Genomic DNA, 19,993 nt, shown 5'->3' on the forward strand with positions numbered 1-19,993 from the left:
GTTCGACGCAGATATGTCGACGTAATCATGGTTGACCTCGTTCTGGTCCTTCCATGCAAAGGTTTGCCGATCAGTTTCTGCATTTTACTTTATGCAGAGTGTTCGACGGTTTCCAAGTGGTCCTGCTGTAGCTTTAACGGTGTAGAACTATCAGCAACACAAACTACTCATTTATTTATTTATTATTATTATTATTATTAGTATTAGTTCATTCATTCATTCATTCATTGCTGTATCCCGTTGCCGGGAATGAATCTGCAAAAAGACGAAAAAAGGGAAATAAAAAAAAGAAGAAGAAAAGAAAAGAAAAAAAGGAAAAAAAGTGCGAACAGACGTTAAAAAAGTTAATGTCGACTAGAACATCTAGCACGTGCTTGGATTAAACAAAGTTGAAATCAACTTTGTTTATTCCAAGCACTAGGTTCAATCGTTGAGTATTAATAAGTTGAATACTCAAAGCACAGACACTATGTGTGTACTGTGCTCAAAGGTTCAACGCAAAGGCGATAGAGTTAGGTTACCTAACTAATTGTGTGAAGAAGGGATTCATCGTACGGAGTTAACCGTATCGCACTCTTCTGAAGGTAAGCGTCCACTGATCCGCATCATACGCAACGCACGGATCGCGTCGAAAGTATTTTAGAATGCTCTGTATAAGAACTCATCCACTGATACGTATCATACTGCCCGGATGCATCGCTTGATCCTTTTAATGCGATCCGTGCGTTGCGTACATTGCGGAAATGTGGACGCTAACCTTGAGGACGGCTTCTATAGACGGCTGTGACCGTATTAGCCGATCTTGTGCGAAAGCTCTTACCCCAATGAGTATGACTTCCACCAGTACGGTAGCGATTCCACGTTCTACTAGGATATTTTCCAAACCCGAAGACGGTTAACAATTTCCTGTGAAGAACTGATTAATCCAGTTGAAATGATTCTGAATGCATGTTGAACTAGTGACAATTGATCCACAATTGATACAATATAACACCAAATAAGTTGTCATAGCCCATTTTGGCACATATGTACAACAACAAAAATATTATACATCTAAAAGAAATAAGTTACTTGTTATTTTTTTAATTTATGCTATAAATGTCATAAAAAAATTTTATGTGATACGCAAATATACGCATATCCACATGGTATGTATATAAATAATGAAAATTTGCAAAAAATAAGTTTCCTCTCTCAAAATATTGATTCTATATTTAATTGTAAGTACAAATCCTCTCAAATGTAGGTATATAAATGTAGAATTTTCTTATTTGGATCTCATTTATTGGTTTATAGTAAATAAGTATGATTGAGGGGCAGTTTTGTTTTTCAAGAAAATTAAATCAAACGACAGAAAATTTAATCGATGTTTTTTTATTAGGTATCAATGTTGCAGAGAATGGAAATATGCTTTAATGAAATGGAATAGGCTTATCAGATGTGTTTTATTCGATCATTTGATATTTTAGTCGAAATCACTTCGAAATCTGCATTCAGCACTGCCATGTCATTTTCTCTTTCATCGGCAATCCTTACCAGGGATAGTCTGTTGCCACTGTGGACAATGGGACTTGGTCCTGCATATTCACTCGATTTTGTCTCTTCATCACCCTTCGAGGATTTTTTTAGCTTTTCTTTTTGTTCTTCTACTTCGGAAGGTTTCTGCCTCTGGCTGTAAAATGACAGATATTTGGTATTGCACCCGCTGCATTCCAATTTGACATTTATGAACAACTTCCAATCGTAACCAATAAATGATGTGAGGATGAAATTTCACGAATATAACTCATCACCTGCCTCCCATACAGCTTTGGGAAGACAATTTCGAAATTATACACATTTTACTCAGTTTTCAGAAGTTTTTTACTAATATCAACACTAGGGATATGAGAAATTGGATGATGGAGTTGCAGCAAATATATGACGAAATATGACAAGAGTGAATGACCAAAACTCAGACAACGTTATTTTAACCTGATTAAATTGATAGTTAGATAGAGATATTTTTTGTGCTTTATAGAGTCATTCGGGGTAACTGAGCGCAGAGGGTAAGTGTGCTCAGTGCGTATATTTCGACTATGAAATGTATGAAAGAGGGGAATCGCCAAATTACTTTCTTTATAGGATTGCGCAATCAATCAAATTTACTAGTTCTCTTGTTAATTTTCGCATATCTGCAAATTCTGCCAGGTTCAAGTTCCGAGTCCGATAGTGTTAAACAATATTTTATTCGATCATGCCCATATTATTCTAAATATATAATAAAAATTTGTAGGTTCTGTCAGCTGCTCAACTCTATAAGAACGTCAATTCACATTTGGCTTACTGGGGAAAGTGTGCGCTGCATTAGCATTTCTGAAACTATTCACTTTACAGAAAAACTTTAGAAACATTTTTTTGCTCATTTTAACCTGCTCTACATGATGAACAAGTAAAAAATATGGGTTGCCCTTTGAAAAAATTATGTTTTGATTGAACTTATATTTGAATTTTTAACTTCAATTTTTGAAGGCCCTGTATATCAGATTGCTTAAAATATAGATGTAACGTATGATACAATATATTGACAAGAGCTGGGCAAAATTTGGTTATGATAAATTCATTAGAAAACTAGCCTCAGATATTTTAGTGAGCACCTACAACTATCAAAATTTTAGGAAAAAGTCGAATATCTCAGAATCGGTGCTATGTAAGACCATGGTTGTCGAATCAAAGCTCCCTTAAAATTTGACAAGGAAGTCAAGAATGCAATAATATACAAGGTGTTCCATTCAAAATAAGAAAGTTGATACCAACAGGGAAAAAACTGAGCACCTTTTATTAAGGTGAGCTATAAAAAATAAAAGTTCAATAGATTGCAGACAAGTTAACTCGGACACCCTGTACCAGAATTTAGACATATATTCGTTCAAATTATACTTCCTATTCTATTACACTCTTTATCGCATAAGTCTAGTATAAGAAGTTTCCAACGATAGAAATTTCAAATTGGTGTTACGTTGGTGCGAATCTTTGGCGATCTGGCAACAAAACAGGAGATTAAGGGAAGTTAAACTTTTTTCATTGGTATTTGGAATGAAGATTAAGGATATTTCAATGATTTGAAAAATACATTATAAACTTTTTTGTGAAATTTTCAGTTTTTTTTTATGGAGACATTTTGGAACATTCTAATTACTATATGAGATTAATTAGAAACATTCTCTGACTCAGAATACTCATGTGAGTATAATAACAGCACTTATCAAGTTCGTAACACAAAGATTTATATCAACTATAGACAATACATATATCTTTTATTTGGAACCGAATGCAGAAAAATAGCTGATGAAGAGGAACCAGTTGTCAGAATGTAAGTGCAAGACCCCATTTCCTCTATTTGAATTAAGGGTTAATAAGAATCAGTATTTTTACCCTAAACTTGCAAGCGCCAATTCGAAAGCTTCACTTTTCGCTTTATAATCTTCTTCGGAGAACGTATTCGTTTGTGTTGGTTCAATCAAAGGGAGAGCTGGTTGTGCTTTCTTTTTTTTGCATAAGCCGCAACATCTGAGAGAGTTCTTTCGGTTCGATGTGACTGGTTTTGTTGTATCATCACGTTCGTCAATCTTGACTTGAACTTCCTCTTCTTTCTCCTGAAAAATTTGTAACTAAGAATCGTTTGTCCATTGCAGATCTATGTGTCTTCAATAAAAATATGTATTTGTTCATGTACAATTCGAAAAACAAGCGAATATTAATAACAAAAGAAACACCTAGTAGCCTTACTCGAAGGAAGGAAATTATTTACTTCATCATCAATTATTTCATCAAATTTCCCAAAGTTTGAATGTATTTTATAAATAAAGTAGCAAATAGCTGAATCCGCCTGCTTTGCAAGACGAATAATTTCAGAAGAAATACTTGAACGATCAGTTGAAGTTACGAATATTACAATATTTTACACTTTTGTCGAAAAGATGGCAGCTCCTCACGAACAACTTTTTTTTATTTTCAGCAGGTTTCGAATTGTAGCCAATGTCGAGACTTTTCGAGAAATTTATGTATGTGGAAATTCATGGAAAAAATCATTTCACCTCGGAAAGTTAGTAACATCAGTGGATATTTGTTCTTCAATGAAAAAAATTTTTCAATTTTTTTTTCCTGTTTGACCAATAAAAATATTTCTGGGTTTCCGAGTTGACGAACTGATTGAATTGAATTGTAATGAAAACCCCATATAAATTAGTGGTTTCTAACGCAAGATATACCTTTTCGCTTTTTGAACTAACCGCTGAAACGGTGTAGACCCCTCTTAATCGCAAGGCAACAATACACAAACAGTAACAAATAAAACCAGTTAATATCAAGACAACAACAAAATATCGTTGTAGAAACCCACGTTGTCGAAGAACAATACTACACATGAAACACTTGTTTTTTTTTTCCTCAAAATAATAGAAAGTGAGATATTTGGTCTTAGGAACAAACAAAACTCGCAAGGTAGGAATGACATTCTGGAAAATTTGATAGTTATATCACTCATATCACAAACAATTCACACAAAACCCCAACCAAATGATACACCTAAACCTTCGTCATGAATCATTCTGTCTGTTGGTAAAAACCGCAATTAGTTCATCGCGGGCAGACAGACAGACAGAGGCAGCGAGGGACATTATTTTATAATATTTATGGATATTTTACGATTGTGACGGCTAAATACAAAAATTTGTGTAATATCTTTGACTGAAGATAGGTGCGAATTTAAACTTAAGATTAGCCGGCTAACATTAGGTTTACCTTCGAGGATAATAGTCCAAGAGGCAGAGCCAAAAAAATCTCTGAATTTATTAAGCCTGGTTTTTTTCTCAGGTGATTGCAATCATAATATACAATAAAATGCTGCGGTCAGTCAAGTGGATGTTAGAACATGTAGCTCAGTTGCGCGGTCAAACATTTCGTGATCACCGACATAATAAAATCAATTTCTTAAGGCTGAAACTTTATAAACTTTTGTGTTTTAGTATGTAAATCAAAATTATGATAAAGTCAGTCAACGTCCAATCGGGACACAGCTGGTCAGTCAGCATTAATGCGCGTAGATAGAAGTTGGGACTAGGAATCATCAATATCCATTGATGATTAATGTCAGTAAAATGCATCAAAAATTGGGAAATTCTGTTTGCAATGCATGGAATGCATGCTTCGACTGGATGTGAGTTTAACCCAGCTTTTTACAAGAAAGGTAAAAAAAAACCTCTGCAGATAACGAAGCTAAGCGAAGATTTTCAAAAAACATTCGCGGACCTTCGACTTGCAGATGAAAGCAAAAAGAATAATATATTCAATAAGGTTTAAGAATTTGTTTGCCATTTTTGCGGCTTGAAAAAAATAAAATCAATTGACTAGGCAAGATTCGTTTTATTTTCAAAGACGTCTAAATGTCTTAGAACCACAAACGATTATTTCAAAATTAAAATAAGGAATGTAGATGGGTCGAGTATGCCACCATGCCAATCGGAATTTAATTTCTTATCCAATGACTGGCGGGCGTTGTTCTACGGAATGACGGACTGACCATTTTATTTATTAATAATTTGGTCAGTAGTAGTAAAAAAAAATTTCACGCTTAATAAACGAATTGCACCCTTATAAACGACGCTACGCACATTAAAGCTGCCTTACCAGATATTTGTAATGAAGCTCGCTCTTAAGAACTGCTGCATCAATTCTGATTGGCATGGTGGCGTACTCGACCTATCTACATTCCCTATTTTAATTTTAAAATAATCGTTTGTGGTATTGAGACATTTATACGTCTTTGAAAATAAAACGAATCTTGCCTCGTCAATTGATTTTATTTTTTTCAAGCCGTATAAATGGCAAAAAAATTCTTGAACCTTATTGAATATATTATTCTGGTTGCTTTCATCTGCAAGTCCAACGTCAGCGAATGTTTATTGAAAATCTTCGCTTTGCTTCATTATATGCAGAGGTTTTTTTTTACCTTTCTTATAAAAAGCTGGGTTAAATTCACATCCAGTCGAAGCATGCAGTCCAGGAAGAGCATTGCAAACAGAATTCCCCAATTTTTGATGCATTCTACTGACATTAATCATCCATTGATGATTCCTAGTCCCAACTTCTATCTACGCGCATTAATGCTGACTGACCAGCTGTGTCCCGATTGGACGTTGACTGACTATCATAATTTTGATTTACATACTAAAACACAAAAGTTTATAAAGTTTCAGCCTTAAGAAATTGATTTTATTATGTCGGTGATCACGACATGTTTGACCGCGCAACTGAGGTACATGTTCTAACATCCACTTGACTGACCGCAGCATTTTATTGTATATTATGATTGTAATCACCTGAGAAAAAACGAGGCTTCAGAAATTCAGAGACTTTTTTGGCTCTGCCTCTCCGTCTATAAGCTTATCTTAGTTTCTCTTCTCTTTAGTTGGATAAACTTACTTGTAATCATAGCCTCTCGGCTGAAAATGTAAAAGCTAATGGAAAAATAAACAAAAGTATTGGCAAGGTTTTGAGCGGAGCAAATTTTCAGTAAATGAAAAAAAAATGACTCATGAAAAAAAAATGACTCATGAAAATTCTTGAAACAATGCATATTTTCAATAACAGAAAAGCATTCTTAGTGCAGTGGCATTAGACTGTGAAATGAGAAAATGTGGACCTACGGAACATGCATCAATTTGAAAAAAAACTTTTGTATCAGATTCTACATATTCCGTATGGCAAAGTTTACCCATCAAAAATACTTCTTTCAAAATACGTCAATATCTTCAAAAGTATACGGGATATCACAAAAGTATCGAAATTGTTAGAATAACTTACAGAAAAAATTTTCAAAAAACCAAAGTTGCAGAATTTTTTTCTGATGGATATCAGATATCAGACTATGGCCCAGTTTCACAATCATTGGTAACCAGTGGTGGTTTATAAGCACTACCTGTGAGTTAACCCAAGGTTTAAATATGATTGCGAACATGATCTTAATATATCATTTTTGAATTGTATAACGCAGGGTTTCGATAGAAAATCAAGTTTTCTTGCCATCTCTTGAATGGGATCTCGTAGCTAGAAAAAAAATTTTCGATGGACTTGCTATGAATTTTTTTTGTGACACTTTTTGTATTTGGGGATGGCAGCTCCAGTTTCTTGAAAATTATTGTTCAATATTGATTTTTATGGTTCTGTGGGTAGAAAAATATAATAGTTGGCTGGACAACATTGGACTTACGTTGGACAAATGATGTCAGTTAACATATAATTTTTCTGAATCTAGGGATCCTGCTCAAAAAATGAACAACGCCTGGACAGATGGTGAAATAAGTGGACAAATCGTGAAATAAGTGGACAAATATCAGATTACTATGGACAAACGACCTTGAATTTCAAGTGTAATAATTCGCCTTTGGCGGTGACAACCTACTTAGCACCTGCCAAAAGTTTTTATAAATGACATTTATGATTCCATGGGTGGACAAATGAAGTAATTGGTTGGACAAAAGAAGACTTGCGTTGGACGAGGACGATTTATGCCATATTTTTCCGTAATTTTAGCGTGCTGTCCAGAAAATGTACGAAAAAATTTCTTTCACCACATCATATCATAGAAGGTGTCTCAACAAATGGAGAATTGAATGGACAAACGACCCCGAATTTCTGGCTCCAAAAATCGCCAACTTTATACTTCCCAAAATTTTTAGTTTCAAAATACGTAGATTAGTGATTGCCAACTTTACCATGCTCCTTCACTCACCTGTTGCTCTTTCAGGGTTGCAACCAGCTTATCCAAGGTAGCAGATATTTCCTTGTCGTCCTTATCATTCGCGTGCCTGAACTCTTCCAGTTTAGCAGTGACCGTTTTGATCTGCCTTATCTGACTGGGAGTTCCTCTGATTTCAGCTTGCTCGTCGAGCTGAGACAAGAAGTTCTGCTCGGAGACCGCCTCGGAGCTGACGCCACTGCTGGACGTCTGTCCAACACTACCGATAATCTCATCTTTTTGCTCCTGAGATGATATTCTGATTGGAAGTTCGTCGTAGCTTGCATCCAAGTTGTCGTCAAGCAGAGCGTCTGCGTAATATGGAGATTTGCCGGTGTTTTTTAGAGCGGATGGACCGGGCATGGCCAAATGATCCGACTTTTCCGACACTTCTGAACTGGTTAACTTTTCCGGTGTCCTCGACTCTCTGCTGCTCTCGATCTCCTGCAAGACCTTGTCCAAATAAGGATCTCTGACGGTTTGGCGGTCTTTCAAGATCTCCACAGTTCTTATAATCGATTCTCCCTTCTTCTTCGAATCATCGTTTTCTGTGAACATTTTGTCGATCGGTACCTAAAAACAGAAGGGGCTAATTAAGGTGGTGGGCGTTATTGTTAAAAAGCGCCCTTCGAATCACTTAACAGAGAAATAACGTTTAATTTTACACGTTAATATACGCACAGATGAATATGTAAATACTGCAGTTTCAGGAGTTTTAATAGAGTATTTATTTGAAACCAGGCATCGAAGTTTTGTAACACTTTCTTCATACTGCCAACTTTGTCCAAGGTCAATGCGTTTTTTGTTAATGTTTCTCTCCTTTGAAATCTTTCATTTCGTCTAAAGGTGTCACACAATTGCCAGAATAGCTGTCCGCTGTCCTTTGTGGTGGGCAAAGTTGTCAGTTTGTCTTGCAATATTTCCCGCACATTTAAGAAGAATAGAAAATTAATTTATTATTCAGAACGACCACTTATTTGGTTGTCATCTATTAACGTCCAAAATGCGAAGAAAAAAAATCAATGGACAAATGTGAAAGATAACATCCTTTAATGCAAAAAACAACCAAAGGAACTTCAACTCATTTTCAGGCCATAACATCTATCAGAATCATATGTCAGATGTGAAGATTGGAAATGTTGAAATTGATATGAATGGAATGGAGAGCTTCTAGCCTCTCTAGTTATTTTAATAGGTTTTTTTATAGAGACGAACGGCCAGCATAATACAGAAGAAGTAGGGATTGAATAGTGAACAAAAACGTCAAAAAACTGTCACCAGAATTATTGACCATTCAAAATTCTCATAAAATCAATTGCTAGAAAAGAAAACTTTATCGATAAAACCTTGCGAAGTTTTAGGTGACAACTTTGCCATTTAGATTTTGTGCACTTCACAGAACCTATTATAGGATTTGGACCCGTTTGCATCAAACGCACTTAGTGTTAAGTGTCCCTTAAAATGAAACCTTCACTTAAATTACGTTGCACCTACTGTTAAGTGACATTTAAATGGCTAAAGCTAGCCTTAAATTTAAGCGCTCCTGTAATGATCACTTATGTATTTAAGGGCAGGATTCTAACCTAAAATAATTTGTTGAACTGGCTACAGAACTTCTCATTTTTGATGGATTTTGAAAATTGAATGAATTATCACCGAATACCAAGCCTTTTCTTTTGCCTTCATTGTAACGCCATCATTACAACTTTTTCACTTTTCAATTTGGTGTTTCAAATCATACTATAGCAACGAACTCTTTTCTTCTGTTGAGAAGTTGAGTGCCCTTCGTGAACTACCACCACTTTTTTTGGAAATCATTCACCGTATTCGTACTAACAAGGGCAATAAGGACATTATTTTCACGTTCCTCTTCAACAATAGTAAAACAAATTCACACAAGACCTTACAAAGAAAGTGTTGTACTTATATATACTTAGGTACCTTTTATTTGACAATCATCATCATTATCAATATTAATGCTAATTCAACAACAAAAAGTTGTTACTCTTTGATAATATCATAATAATATCCTTGACACTGACTGACAGGACAATAAAGTTAGGTTAATGAAATGACAACGATCATCGGCAACCGGCCAACCAATGAAATGGCTTTATTGGACTAGGATGAAGTTGCACCAAAATAAAAAACTGAAATATAACTAGATATAAAAACTTGAGGGCCCCTTACTTAAGATTCTGTTAAGCCACAGTCGTGCAACTGGGAATAAAATTAAGCGTCCATTAACTTCAAACGAGGCTTAGTTAAGTACTCCTTTTAAGGGGTATTGGTGCAAACGGGCCTTACTGATTAAAGTAAAGATGTAGATCATCTATATGGGTAAATTAGCAGATGAGATTTGTATGCTCTGTGTATCAGAAGCAGAAATAGCTGAACACATGCGCCGTCTGTTCCGATATTCCTGAACAGTACTGTCAGTATTTCAGAGACGATGCCTATTGGCCCAGTCGTTCGAGTTCTATTGTTATTCGATTGCTGGCCAGTAAAACCAGCAGTATCGGAACAGGCCCATGGTATGCAAGTGTCTAGAGCTGGCGGACCTAAGAACCACTCATATGGGGAAACCGGTCCTGGATACTCACGAGGTAACGGCTAAGGCCCCTAAGGATGTTGTCAGTTTTATCAACACCATTGAGGACCTTCCCTTTTTTCGTCTTTTTGTAGATTCATTCCCGGCAACGGGATACAGCAATGAATGAATGAATGAATTGACGACCTTCTTGGGTTCCCATGAATGAGTAGGGTAGAGAACAAAAGATCTACATGGTCGCAGTTCCCGAAAGGCTAATTGTGCCACAACGACCCCGGTTCAAATAATAATAATAATAGATCATCTACAATGTTCTTCTCCTCTCCTTCTATGTGCTGGACTGAGGCCAAGAGCCTGTTGTAGTTGGATAGACTCAAACCCTGAGACACGCTGACAAAAATGCCCAAGTCGACATAGAGGAGTCCCTCTCACCATAGGAATCGTGGGTGTTGTATTTCCTAAACCAGATCATCCCTAAAGCTGCAGATGAACATAATATGTTCAACCGTTTTTTCAGTGCTCTTGCACTAGCGGCACAGACAGCGACCACGCAGTCCCATTGCCCTAGTCACCAGACTCAAGTGTCAGGACCCGAAGAATAATCTTTCATCGGGTTGTTTTCGCATAAAAACCTGACGGTAAAAAACGAATGGTGTAAAAGGAGCTTTACTCAGAGAAGCTGAAGTTCAGGACAAATCACATCATTTGAAGAGCATACATTTCTCTGATTTGCTCAATTTGGTTTTTCAAACAAGCAGTAAAAATTGATTAATTCAGATTTCCTTTGCCTCTTTTATTTGTGACTTAGTAAATTTGAATTTCAAGACCCGATCCTAATGAATTAGGCGTAAGCTCAAAGATTATTTTTAAATTTTGCCAGGTAAGGGTAGCAACCATAACGTAGATGAGAGACTCACGTCTGAGTGATACATATACAGTAGCAGAGTCATAATTCAACCGCCTAATCAAAAGATATACAGGGTGTTTTCAAATGTGGGGCTTTTTTTGACAGAAGATAGAACTCATCAAAATAAGTCGGCTGGACAATGAATGGTTCAGTAACAAGTTCATAGTATTAGATGCATCAGGTCACTTTTGAGAGAATCATAATTTTTGTATCGTGCAATTTAGGGTGAAAAAAATATTTAAAGAAAATCGAGGCAGTTTCTTGAGAGTGCTTATGTTATGTTGAAAAGTGTTTCCCTATTTCATCCCATTTTTACGACGATTGTTGGAATGCTCGAACAAGAAGATTGTTATGCCCGAATTTTATTGGTAAGATTTTGTATTATCCTATTCTTTACACTTGTGTCCTAAGTCTCTTTTGTCAGTTGGCATCGAAATGAGCCGTTCCATAAAATTGGGTAAGTTACTAAAAAATAATGAGAACAATTCGGCAATCCTAAGTTTCCATTTTCATTGCCACGTGAAATATCGAACGAGCCAATATCCTAAACGAAACCACATGGACGAATCAGGAGATAAGTTTTTTCCCACTGCTTTGCGATAATTCTGCTTATTCTCACTTTGTCATTTTGAAGGTTGTGTATAGATGATTTTTGGTGAAACGCTTTTTCAATTTTTTTAGTGTTGTACGAGTTTGTATTTTGTTCCCAGGAAATTGATTGAATAAGGACCTTTATTATTATTATTATTATTTTGACCAGTTCTACCGTCTGTTGAAAAAAAACCTCTCCTTCAAATACACCCTGTATAAACCTTAGGTGAAGGAAAGTAAAGATGATCTACCTGAACTATGGGATTCTTTAGGATAGACACTTTCCGGTGATGTCTAATATCTCCGCTGTCATCCTTGGAATTGGAAATATTTTGATAATCATTCAAAATAGAAAAAAGGGGGTTAACATTCTTCCTCTGCAGTTCTTCCTCAATCTCTAGGAATTGCTTGGTACGTTCGACCGTTGCAGTTGATGCTAATGTGGGCAATGTGTCATTAGTTTGGTAAGAGTTCACCACTGGTATTTTTGGTATTTTTACATCTGAGAGATGATTTCTGGCATCCGTACCTTCATCCAGATGCTTCGTAGCCATCGACAAAATGTTGTAGTTTGTCGGTTCGGTTATTTCTTTTTCGAATGCAAAAAAATCGTTAGCTGGTGATGTTTTTTGTATGTCTTCTTTATTTTCCTCGCTAAGTTTTGGCTCCACATCTTTATTGGGCCCAGATTGTTGTGAATCAACTTCTATAGCGTCTGGGTGTTCCAGTTCAGATGAGTCGTCGTAAGAAATAAGTGCTGCTCCTACTACCGTCGGACTATGCGGGATATCTTCCGTTTGAATTTCTCTAGTTGTCAGGAAATCTTGCATAATAATTGTTGGTACCACTGGTTCCTCTTGGCAATCTTTTTGAGGTGTCAAATCGTACTCATCGTTCCATAAATTGTCTTCTTTCGGAGACATTGTATGTAACGTGGCTAGACGTAGCTTACTACACATCGATTTATGCGGGCACGTTTCTTTGCACAATCGGTTCATCTCTGTTCCTTCTGGAACCTCAGTTTTACCGCAGCCATCTTTCATATCTAAATAATCTAATCCTAGGTCTTCTGACGGAATCTCTGTCACAGACATTTTTGTCAACTCTACAAGTATATTTTGGATTTCTTGAAAACATTCAGGTTCCAATTTTTCATCGGTACTCACGAAATCTTCTGATTCCTTTTCGACTTCTTTCATTTTTCCTGAATTTTCCAACGTAGGTTTGAGTGTTTCCGATGCTTTGAGAGGAATTTCCGAAGGAGGTACCACTTTCTTCACGAAAGGTGATTCTTTCGCCATGAGTAATTGGGGATTTTCCTCAAGAAATGCTTTCAATAAGTAAATGGGCCCTTGAATTAAGATATAATCGTTCTTGGGGTTCCTTCCGTCGAGATCATTACTCTCGACTTTATTAATGGGCTCTTCCGCCTTACATTCATGAAGAGATATTATAATTGGTTTATCATTATCTTTAAATGTCGATATTTCACATTGGATATTTTCCGTTTCATACTTTCTACGGTCTCTTGTTGATGGAATACCTAGAAAATAGTAAAAGAGGTGGTATATTGAAATGACGGTAAAATACCCGACTGAAATTATCACATGAAGATATCAAGATAGCCACTAAATCGGTTCTTATAATTGTGATTTTCGTAACAGAATTGCTGGAGTTTCTTCTCGATAGTTAGATTTTTGGATTCTGAATCTGAATTTAGTGTTTGGTAGATTGTATGAGATCAGATACACCATGATATAAGCAGAAGTGAGGAACTTAGGTTTTTTCTTATTTAAATGGAGGAGATGTATTTGTATTGTACTCTTTCCAAAGTATATACCAGGTGTCTCAGGTTCCCTGTCGCAACTATACAGGGTATTCCAAAACTAGTGAATCAAACGTCACACTACGATAGAGTAGACCAAATTACTATCAACTAACATTAGTTCAGCGAAAATATACCATTTCCAAAATTATTAGAATTTCATGGAAGTACCTAAAATTGACGTTTTTCGAACTATTTTTTTCAATCGAAGGGCCAGTTTTTGATTAAGGATAGCGATTTTAGTTCATATTAATCCTAGATTATTGTATTTTCAACCGAAATCAAAATTATTCTGGGCAGTTATTCGAAACCCTCAGTAAATATTAATTAAAACTTCATCATTTTTCAAGATTTATTTGTACTAGAGGTGGTTAATTCTGAGAAATAAAAGTTGTAAAAAAAATTTCTGATGTTTTCTATTAACTATACTCAAAATAATTTCAATTAGGGGTGAAAATACATATTAGCTAAAATCATAGTTCGGAAATCGGCAATTTTAGGTATTTTCATAAAATTCTGGAAACGGCACATTTTCGATACTAATATTGGTGTCATTCTATAGTATTTTAGTCTACTCTATCGTGGTGTGACGTCACTAGTTCACTATAGTGTTGGAACACCCTATATAACTTGGTTATTTCAAATAATATGGTCTATAAAATATACAGGATATACAGAATGCGACCAGCAGAAATCATAAACTAAGGTCATCAAGGTGGATTCATAATCATATCAAGAGGTTTGAATTGCCTGAGGGGTCTTCGTTTAGGTTATACAGGGTGTGCATTTTGGACTGGTAGAATCATTGGTCTTTATTTCTTTGAAAATGATGACGGCTAAGATGGCTACATCAGTGATTTGTTGAAGGAAGGTTTGGATTTAGCCTCCAAGATTGTGGGATTTAACACCGCTAGACTGTTTTCTGCGGAGGTACGTTAGTTCACTAGTCTACACCGATAATTCAGAGACAATTAATTGACGACTTGAAATACATTTGACGCGTTATTGCAAATATAGAATACTAAGTGCTGCAGACAAGGATTGGAAATTGGGCCTAAAGATTGGTCTATCCACTGTGGCCACATGCCAGAAATCATATTCAAATGAAAATGGCCATTAATACAGTTTATCTATGTTTTAGTTCATTTTATAGTCCTTCTAAAAACATCACTCTTCACTATTTATAGAGGTTACCTCATTAAATATAGTACACGAGTACTATACATAAGTCCACATAAACCCACTCAATTCTAAAGAAAACTGTACGGCTTTGGCCGAACATAGTAGAGATTTTTTACATATTTTTAACTTTGATGAGACGGAGATCATTGGCAAGCAGAAAATGCAAATAACAAATTTGAACAAAATTGTTACATGAAATGATTGAAATCAGGAATGACTCGAATGTTGTTAATAAAACTGACATCGATAATTTGAATATTCATGCTTTACCGCGTTGCAACAGCATATATACATTGCAGCACACTAAACAATGACAATATGCAGCCGGTAGGGTAGGTACACTGCTATGAGGCAGCAAACATCAGATTCGTATTCAGTACCCCAAAAATCTTATAATTCTATTGAGAAACTTTTTACTGCACTCATGTTACGAAACAGGCTTCATTTGATCATAATACATTATGTAAGTATGTGATGTAAAACATTTCACTACATTGATTTGGCTAATTTGGATATCAAGTATCTAATCAAAATTCGAATTTTGTTTTACAGTTTCACTTGTTGTGGACCTGCAAATCTTCGAGGTGTGATAGCAGATTATCAAGCTTTCAAAAATTCAGATTGTTAAGTTTAAAGATTGTCTAGGGCAGTGGTGCCAACCGGTCGATAGTGGCAATATTTGTAAGTAATACGTGGAATAGACAGATGCTTCTATTGTCGCCCCATAATGTACTTTTTCATTTAAAATGTTGACAGTTTAATAACTGGTAGGTCTCGCAGGCTTTCGTCAGTAAATATTCGATCTTAAGTCTCATTAAGTTAGCCACCCCTGATATAGGGTAAGTTGTCACGGTTGGGTCTCTTTAGTCACAGGAGGGCACACTCGCAACTAGCCCTAAGAAATGACAAGTCTGTTCGCAATTTGTTTTTTTCTTTTTTTTGTAGATTTATTCCCGGTAACGGGATACAGCAATGAATGAATGAATGAATGAATGAATGAATATATAAGTTTCTTCTTTCAATTTTGTAGATTGATTGAATTTACTTCCTACCATCCATTAGGTATCAGATTAGAAAGATAATTAAACAATTTCAACTAGTATGACTCATTCAGCAACAACATACTCTGTATCTTTACCCTCCTGAAGATGATGTTGTTTTAGCGAAATGTGTATAATTTCCTTTTTGAAATCACTTCTTTAATTTTCCAGTTCCAATTTTGATTTGGATGAGGAAATTTGGATTATTTCGTATATATTAAAAATACACTGGACCACAAAATTAACCAGACTGACAAATATTCGCCTCAATTGAATATCGAATAACTTATGAATTTTTTTCCAATTTATATCATTTTTGACAGGTTTCTGATGTTTTTATTTGAATCACTACATAAATTGGATCCTGAACATTCATTGAAATATTTGAAATTTAAATGATATTTCTCAGTAACCAATTTTTTCAATCCCTATTTTTTCTGATAAAATTGTTTTTTTATTTACACCGATATTAGTTTTTGAAGAGAAAACCAAAGTTCGAAGGAAATAATGCAATGACACTTCATTAGCTACAAACAAATTCAAGAATAACATCGGCAACGGCAGTATTGTGATATGTTCATTAAAATCGAGTATTTTTCTGAGCCTGAAAAATGTCCCCCATACTTTCGGGCATACCTACTTAGAATTACTTAAAGCAGTGTCTGTGCTATTGCAACAAAAGTGTGAAATTCGCCCTAGTTCTGCCTACGTGTGTATACCACACATGTTCAAAAGGGATAAGATCCGCAAGTTATTCAAGAATTAATTCAGGCAAATTTTTTTTATTCGATTAATTTTGCGATCCAGTATAATAAACGGATGTGTGGAAGACGTCCCAGGTAGAAATTTTAGTCTTCAAGACGTCTTTGGTTGGTCATGTTCGGACGTATGGTGACCAACTTGGTGACGTCAGTGAAACCTTATGGTGACGTTAATATGTCACAGCCTGAAGACGTCTTACGGTGACGTCTTGAAGACGAATTTGGAAGACGATTATTCGGTACTTTTACGTCTTTCTTACGTACTGAGGACGTCAATATTTTTCAGAAAATTTTAGAATTTCATGGATAAAAATGAAACATAAACCAACATGTTTTTTTTTCTTCCCCCTGGCCTTGTGTTCGAGCATATCAGCATACATTATTTGAAATCCTAGGTACAATACACCCACAAACATCCTATGATATCGGCGGGATTCGAACCCGCTACCTCCGGCATCCTAGCCGAGTGCGCTGCCATTACGGTCGTCGAGGCTGTGTAAGATGTTGGTATTATTGGTATTGAGTATCATGAAAAAGTGTGTCAGAAAAAGTCATTTTCAAGACTATGTACTAACGGAAATGAAGCAAAAGATCAATTGTCAAGGCGTTAACACATGCATTTACATAGGATAAATGGAACAGGATAGCTAGTCATATTTTTTTCAGGCTTTTGACTGCAAATAATTTCATTTTCCTTGAATCTAAAGGATATGAATATAGCGATTTATAATTTAACGGACGTTATCCGTTTATGTTTCATATCTATATTCAAACTGTCCGATATATATCGAACCTTAAAAAAATTATTTATTAATTATATATTATTTAAAGTCTAAAGTCTCAGAGTGGTCTGAGAATAACGTTATTCAGACGTCTTTTGTGTGGCGTCTTACTAGCCCACTTGAATTGACGTCTCGGAGACGTTATTTTACGACGTCTTACTAGCGTACATGAATTGACGTCTCAGAGACGTTATTGTACGTCCGAGTGACGTCGAAGACCAATAAAGACCTAATGAAGACGTCTTCGAGACAACACCGTTCTACCTGGGGTCTTCTCACTTATTCAATTTTAATTCAGTTTGACGGAAGAATATCAATATATGGAAAATTATAACTACTACTAATAGTATATTTTCATAGATTTGCCATACTTACCTATTTCAATTTGACCTATGTTCTCTTTATGTTTCATCTTCTTGTGTCGTTTGATTTTGTGCTTGCGAATTTTGGGTTTTTTCTTGGCTAAGTGACAGTGGCAAATCGTCTTGATCGATCTGGGCAATGGTTTTTCTTTCCTGTAGAGTTCACATAGCACACCTTTCGAAACTTTCGGAGTTTCAAGGCATTCAAACCCAGGTAGAATATCCACATCTCCAAAATTCGAGAAACTTGTCGATATTTTACAAGTTGCCCGTGAACTTGGCGGTTCTGCGGGTAAAGCGAATTCAAAAATGAATATAGGATGTCTATAATCAAATGGAAACTGAAGCCACGAGAAAAAAACTACTGTAGTATTATGAAGAAATGGAAAAGGCTGAAAAAATTCATTTCCACTTAACTAAGAGGTTTTTAGAAATCCCCTAGAACCTACTGGAATTCGCTATAGAAGTATTTATACAGGGCGAGTCTTTGTCTTTCTCAAATATTTCTGAAGATTTCTCAGGTCGAATGAAACAATTTTTTTCTTTAATATTTTTTCATTTCGGCTCGGCTGAAAAGATGCAGGCAATTGAATTCAATATCCATAAAAAAATTTAATTTTCAGTTATCTCTCACAACCGATTTTATTGATTGGAATATAGTATTTCATTGATGTGATGAATCTTATCCGATTACAAAATTTTACCTACATATTCCAGTTTTTTCATTATGACCATTATATTCCATAAAATACAAGAAATTCAAAGAACCAACCCAACTCTTAAAAGTAAATTGAAAACTCACAGAGGAATATTTGAGCGTTACGGAGGGTAAAAGTATTCTTCATATTTTGTCGCTTAATGCGCCGTTGTTGAGTAATTTGATATTCAAAAATAAAAAATTTAGGATTCGAAAAATTGGATACCTACTTTGGCTGAATTCAAATCTGTTTGAAAGAAGCACAGAATTAAAACACATTACGTGTGCCTTAGATTTGGCTTGTTGTTTTATAGCATTTTGTTGTCATTACACAGGGTGTTAGGTAAGCATGCGGCAAAAATTCAATAGGTTACATATCTTGGACTATTTTAGGGATAATTTATCCTTTGATTATTTTCGAAAAAGCGCTTTGTTGCGAAGATATAGGACGAAGCAAATTTTCAACAAATAACAATTCACCACTAAAAATGACACGTAACATCCCTCAAACCACAACAATTGTTCAACGTGGCTACCTCCAGCTCGGATGCAACCATTCCATCTTCCCATAGATCGGCGAACTCTTTCAAAAACACCAGGGTCGTTTCTTATTGAGCCACACCCACCAATTATCCGATCTCTTGAATCGTCCACATCTTTCACGTGCCGAGTATAGACTAATGACTTTAGATGGTTCCATAGGAAATAATCCAGGGGGTTTATGTCCGGGGTTTGAGCAGGCCATACGTTAGGTCCACCTCGACCACTCCAGCGATCTGCGTATGTTACTGGTTAAAACTCTAGAGAAACTACACTAAGATGAGCTGGTGCACCATCATGCATAAACCACATTTCCTGTCTCCTAGCCAATGGTACATCCTCCAGAAACTGAGTGTTCGGTCCCTTTTGTTGTAAGAGTAAAATTTGAGGCTGAGGCAATCGCTAAATATTTAAATCTCGCGCAAACTATGTCAACATGGGTGACTTTTTATTATCACGCAAAATTCGCACGAAGACATATGAAGTTTCTTCGAACGCCTTCCGCTTCGAATAGTGCATTTGAGTTTTCGAAGTTCTTTGATTTTCTATCGCATTACACTCGCTTTTGTTCGCATTTAGTTTGTGTTTTAAACACCGCATAAAACCAAAATTGGAGCAGATTTTCTGCAGCCAAGGGTCCCCATGAAGAGCTGGGATTTGGAGCAGAGTCCCAAGAGATCACAGTTCGCTGTTTGGTAAGTCATCTCTGTTGACCGCATTTTATTCCCTTTTGAATTTTTTCATATATATTTCGCTTTCGCTCCAGCTTCAAACCGCAAGAAATATAGTCCGCTTTTCTCACCAATTTACTGAGCTGAGGTAGCGTTTGTTCCAAAAAGTTACAGTCTTTTGCGCCCTATATCTTCGCAATGAAGCGCTTTTTCAAAAAGAATCAAAGGATAAAATATCCTTAAAATAATCCAAAGAATAACCTCTTGAATATTTGTTGCACGTTTTACAGAACCCTGTATATAGTGC

At 35.8% G+C, this 19,993-nt stretch overlaps 1 protein-coding gene across 2 annotated transcripts in view; it reads right to left on the reverse strand.

Annotated features, from left to right (window-relative positions):
- Window positions 1-1,358: 1,358 nt before the first annotated feature.
- The window catches only part of LOC123308225, a 50,227-nt gene continuing 31,592 nt past the window's right edge, over window positions 1,359-19,993 (reverse strand). For both annotated transcript variants that reach the window (XM_044890800.1, XM_044890801.1), the window contains 5 exons: window positions 17,792-18,064; window positions 12,078-13,369; window positions 7,772-8,350; window positions 3,415-3,635; window positions 1,359-1,672 (listed from right to left, as the gene is read on the reverse strand). In XM_044890800.1, the coding sequence (XP_044746735.1) occupies window positions 1,435-1,672; window positions 3,415-3,635; window positions 7,772-8,350; window positions 12,078-13,369; window positions 17,792-18,064 (2,603 nt within the window). In that variant the 3' untranslated portion in view covers window positions 1,359-1,434. The remainder of the gene's footprint in view (window positions 1,673-3,414; window positions 3,636-7,771; window positions 8,351-12,077; window positions 13,370-17,791; window positions 18,065-19,993) is intronic.

This window comes from Coccinella septempunctata, chromosome 2 (genome assembly GCF_907165205.1).
Source record: "Coccinella septempunctata chromosome 2, icCocSept1.1, whole genome shotgun sequence".
NCBI classification, from domain to species: domain Eukaryota; kingdom Metazoa; phylum Arthropoda; class Insecta; order Coleoptera; family Coccinellidae; genus Coccinella; species Coccinella septempunctata.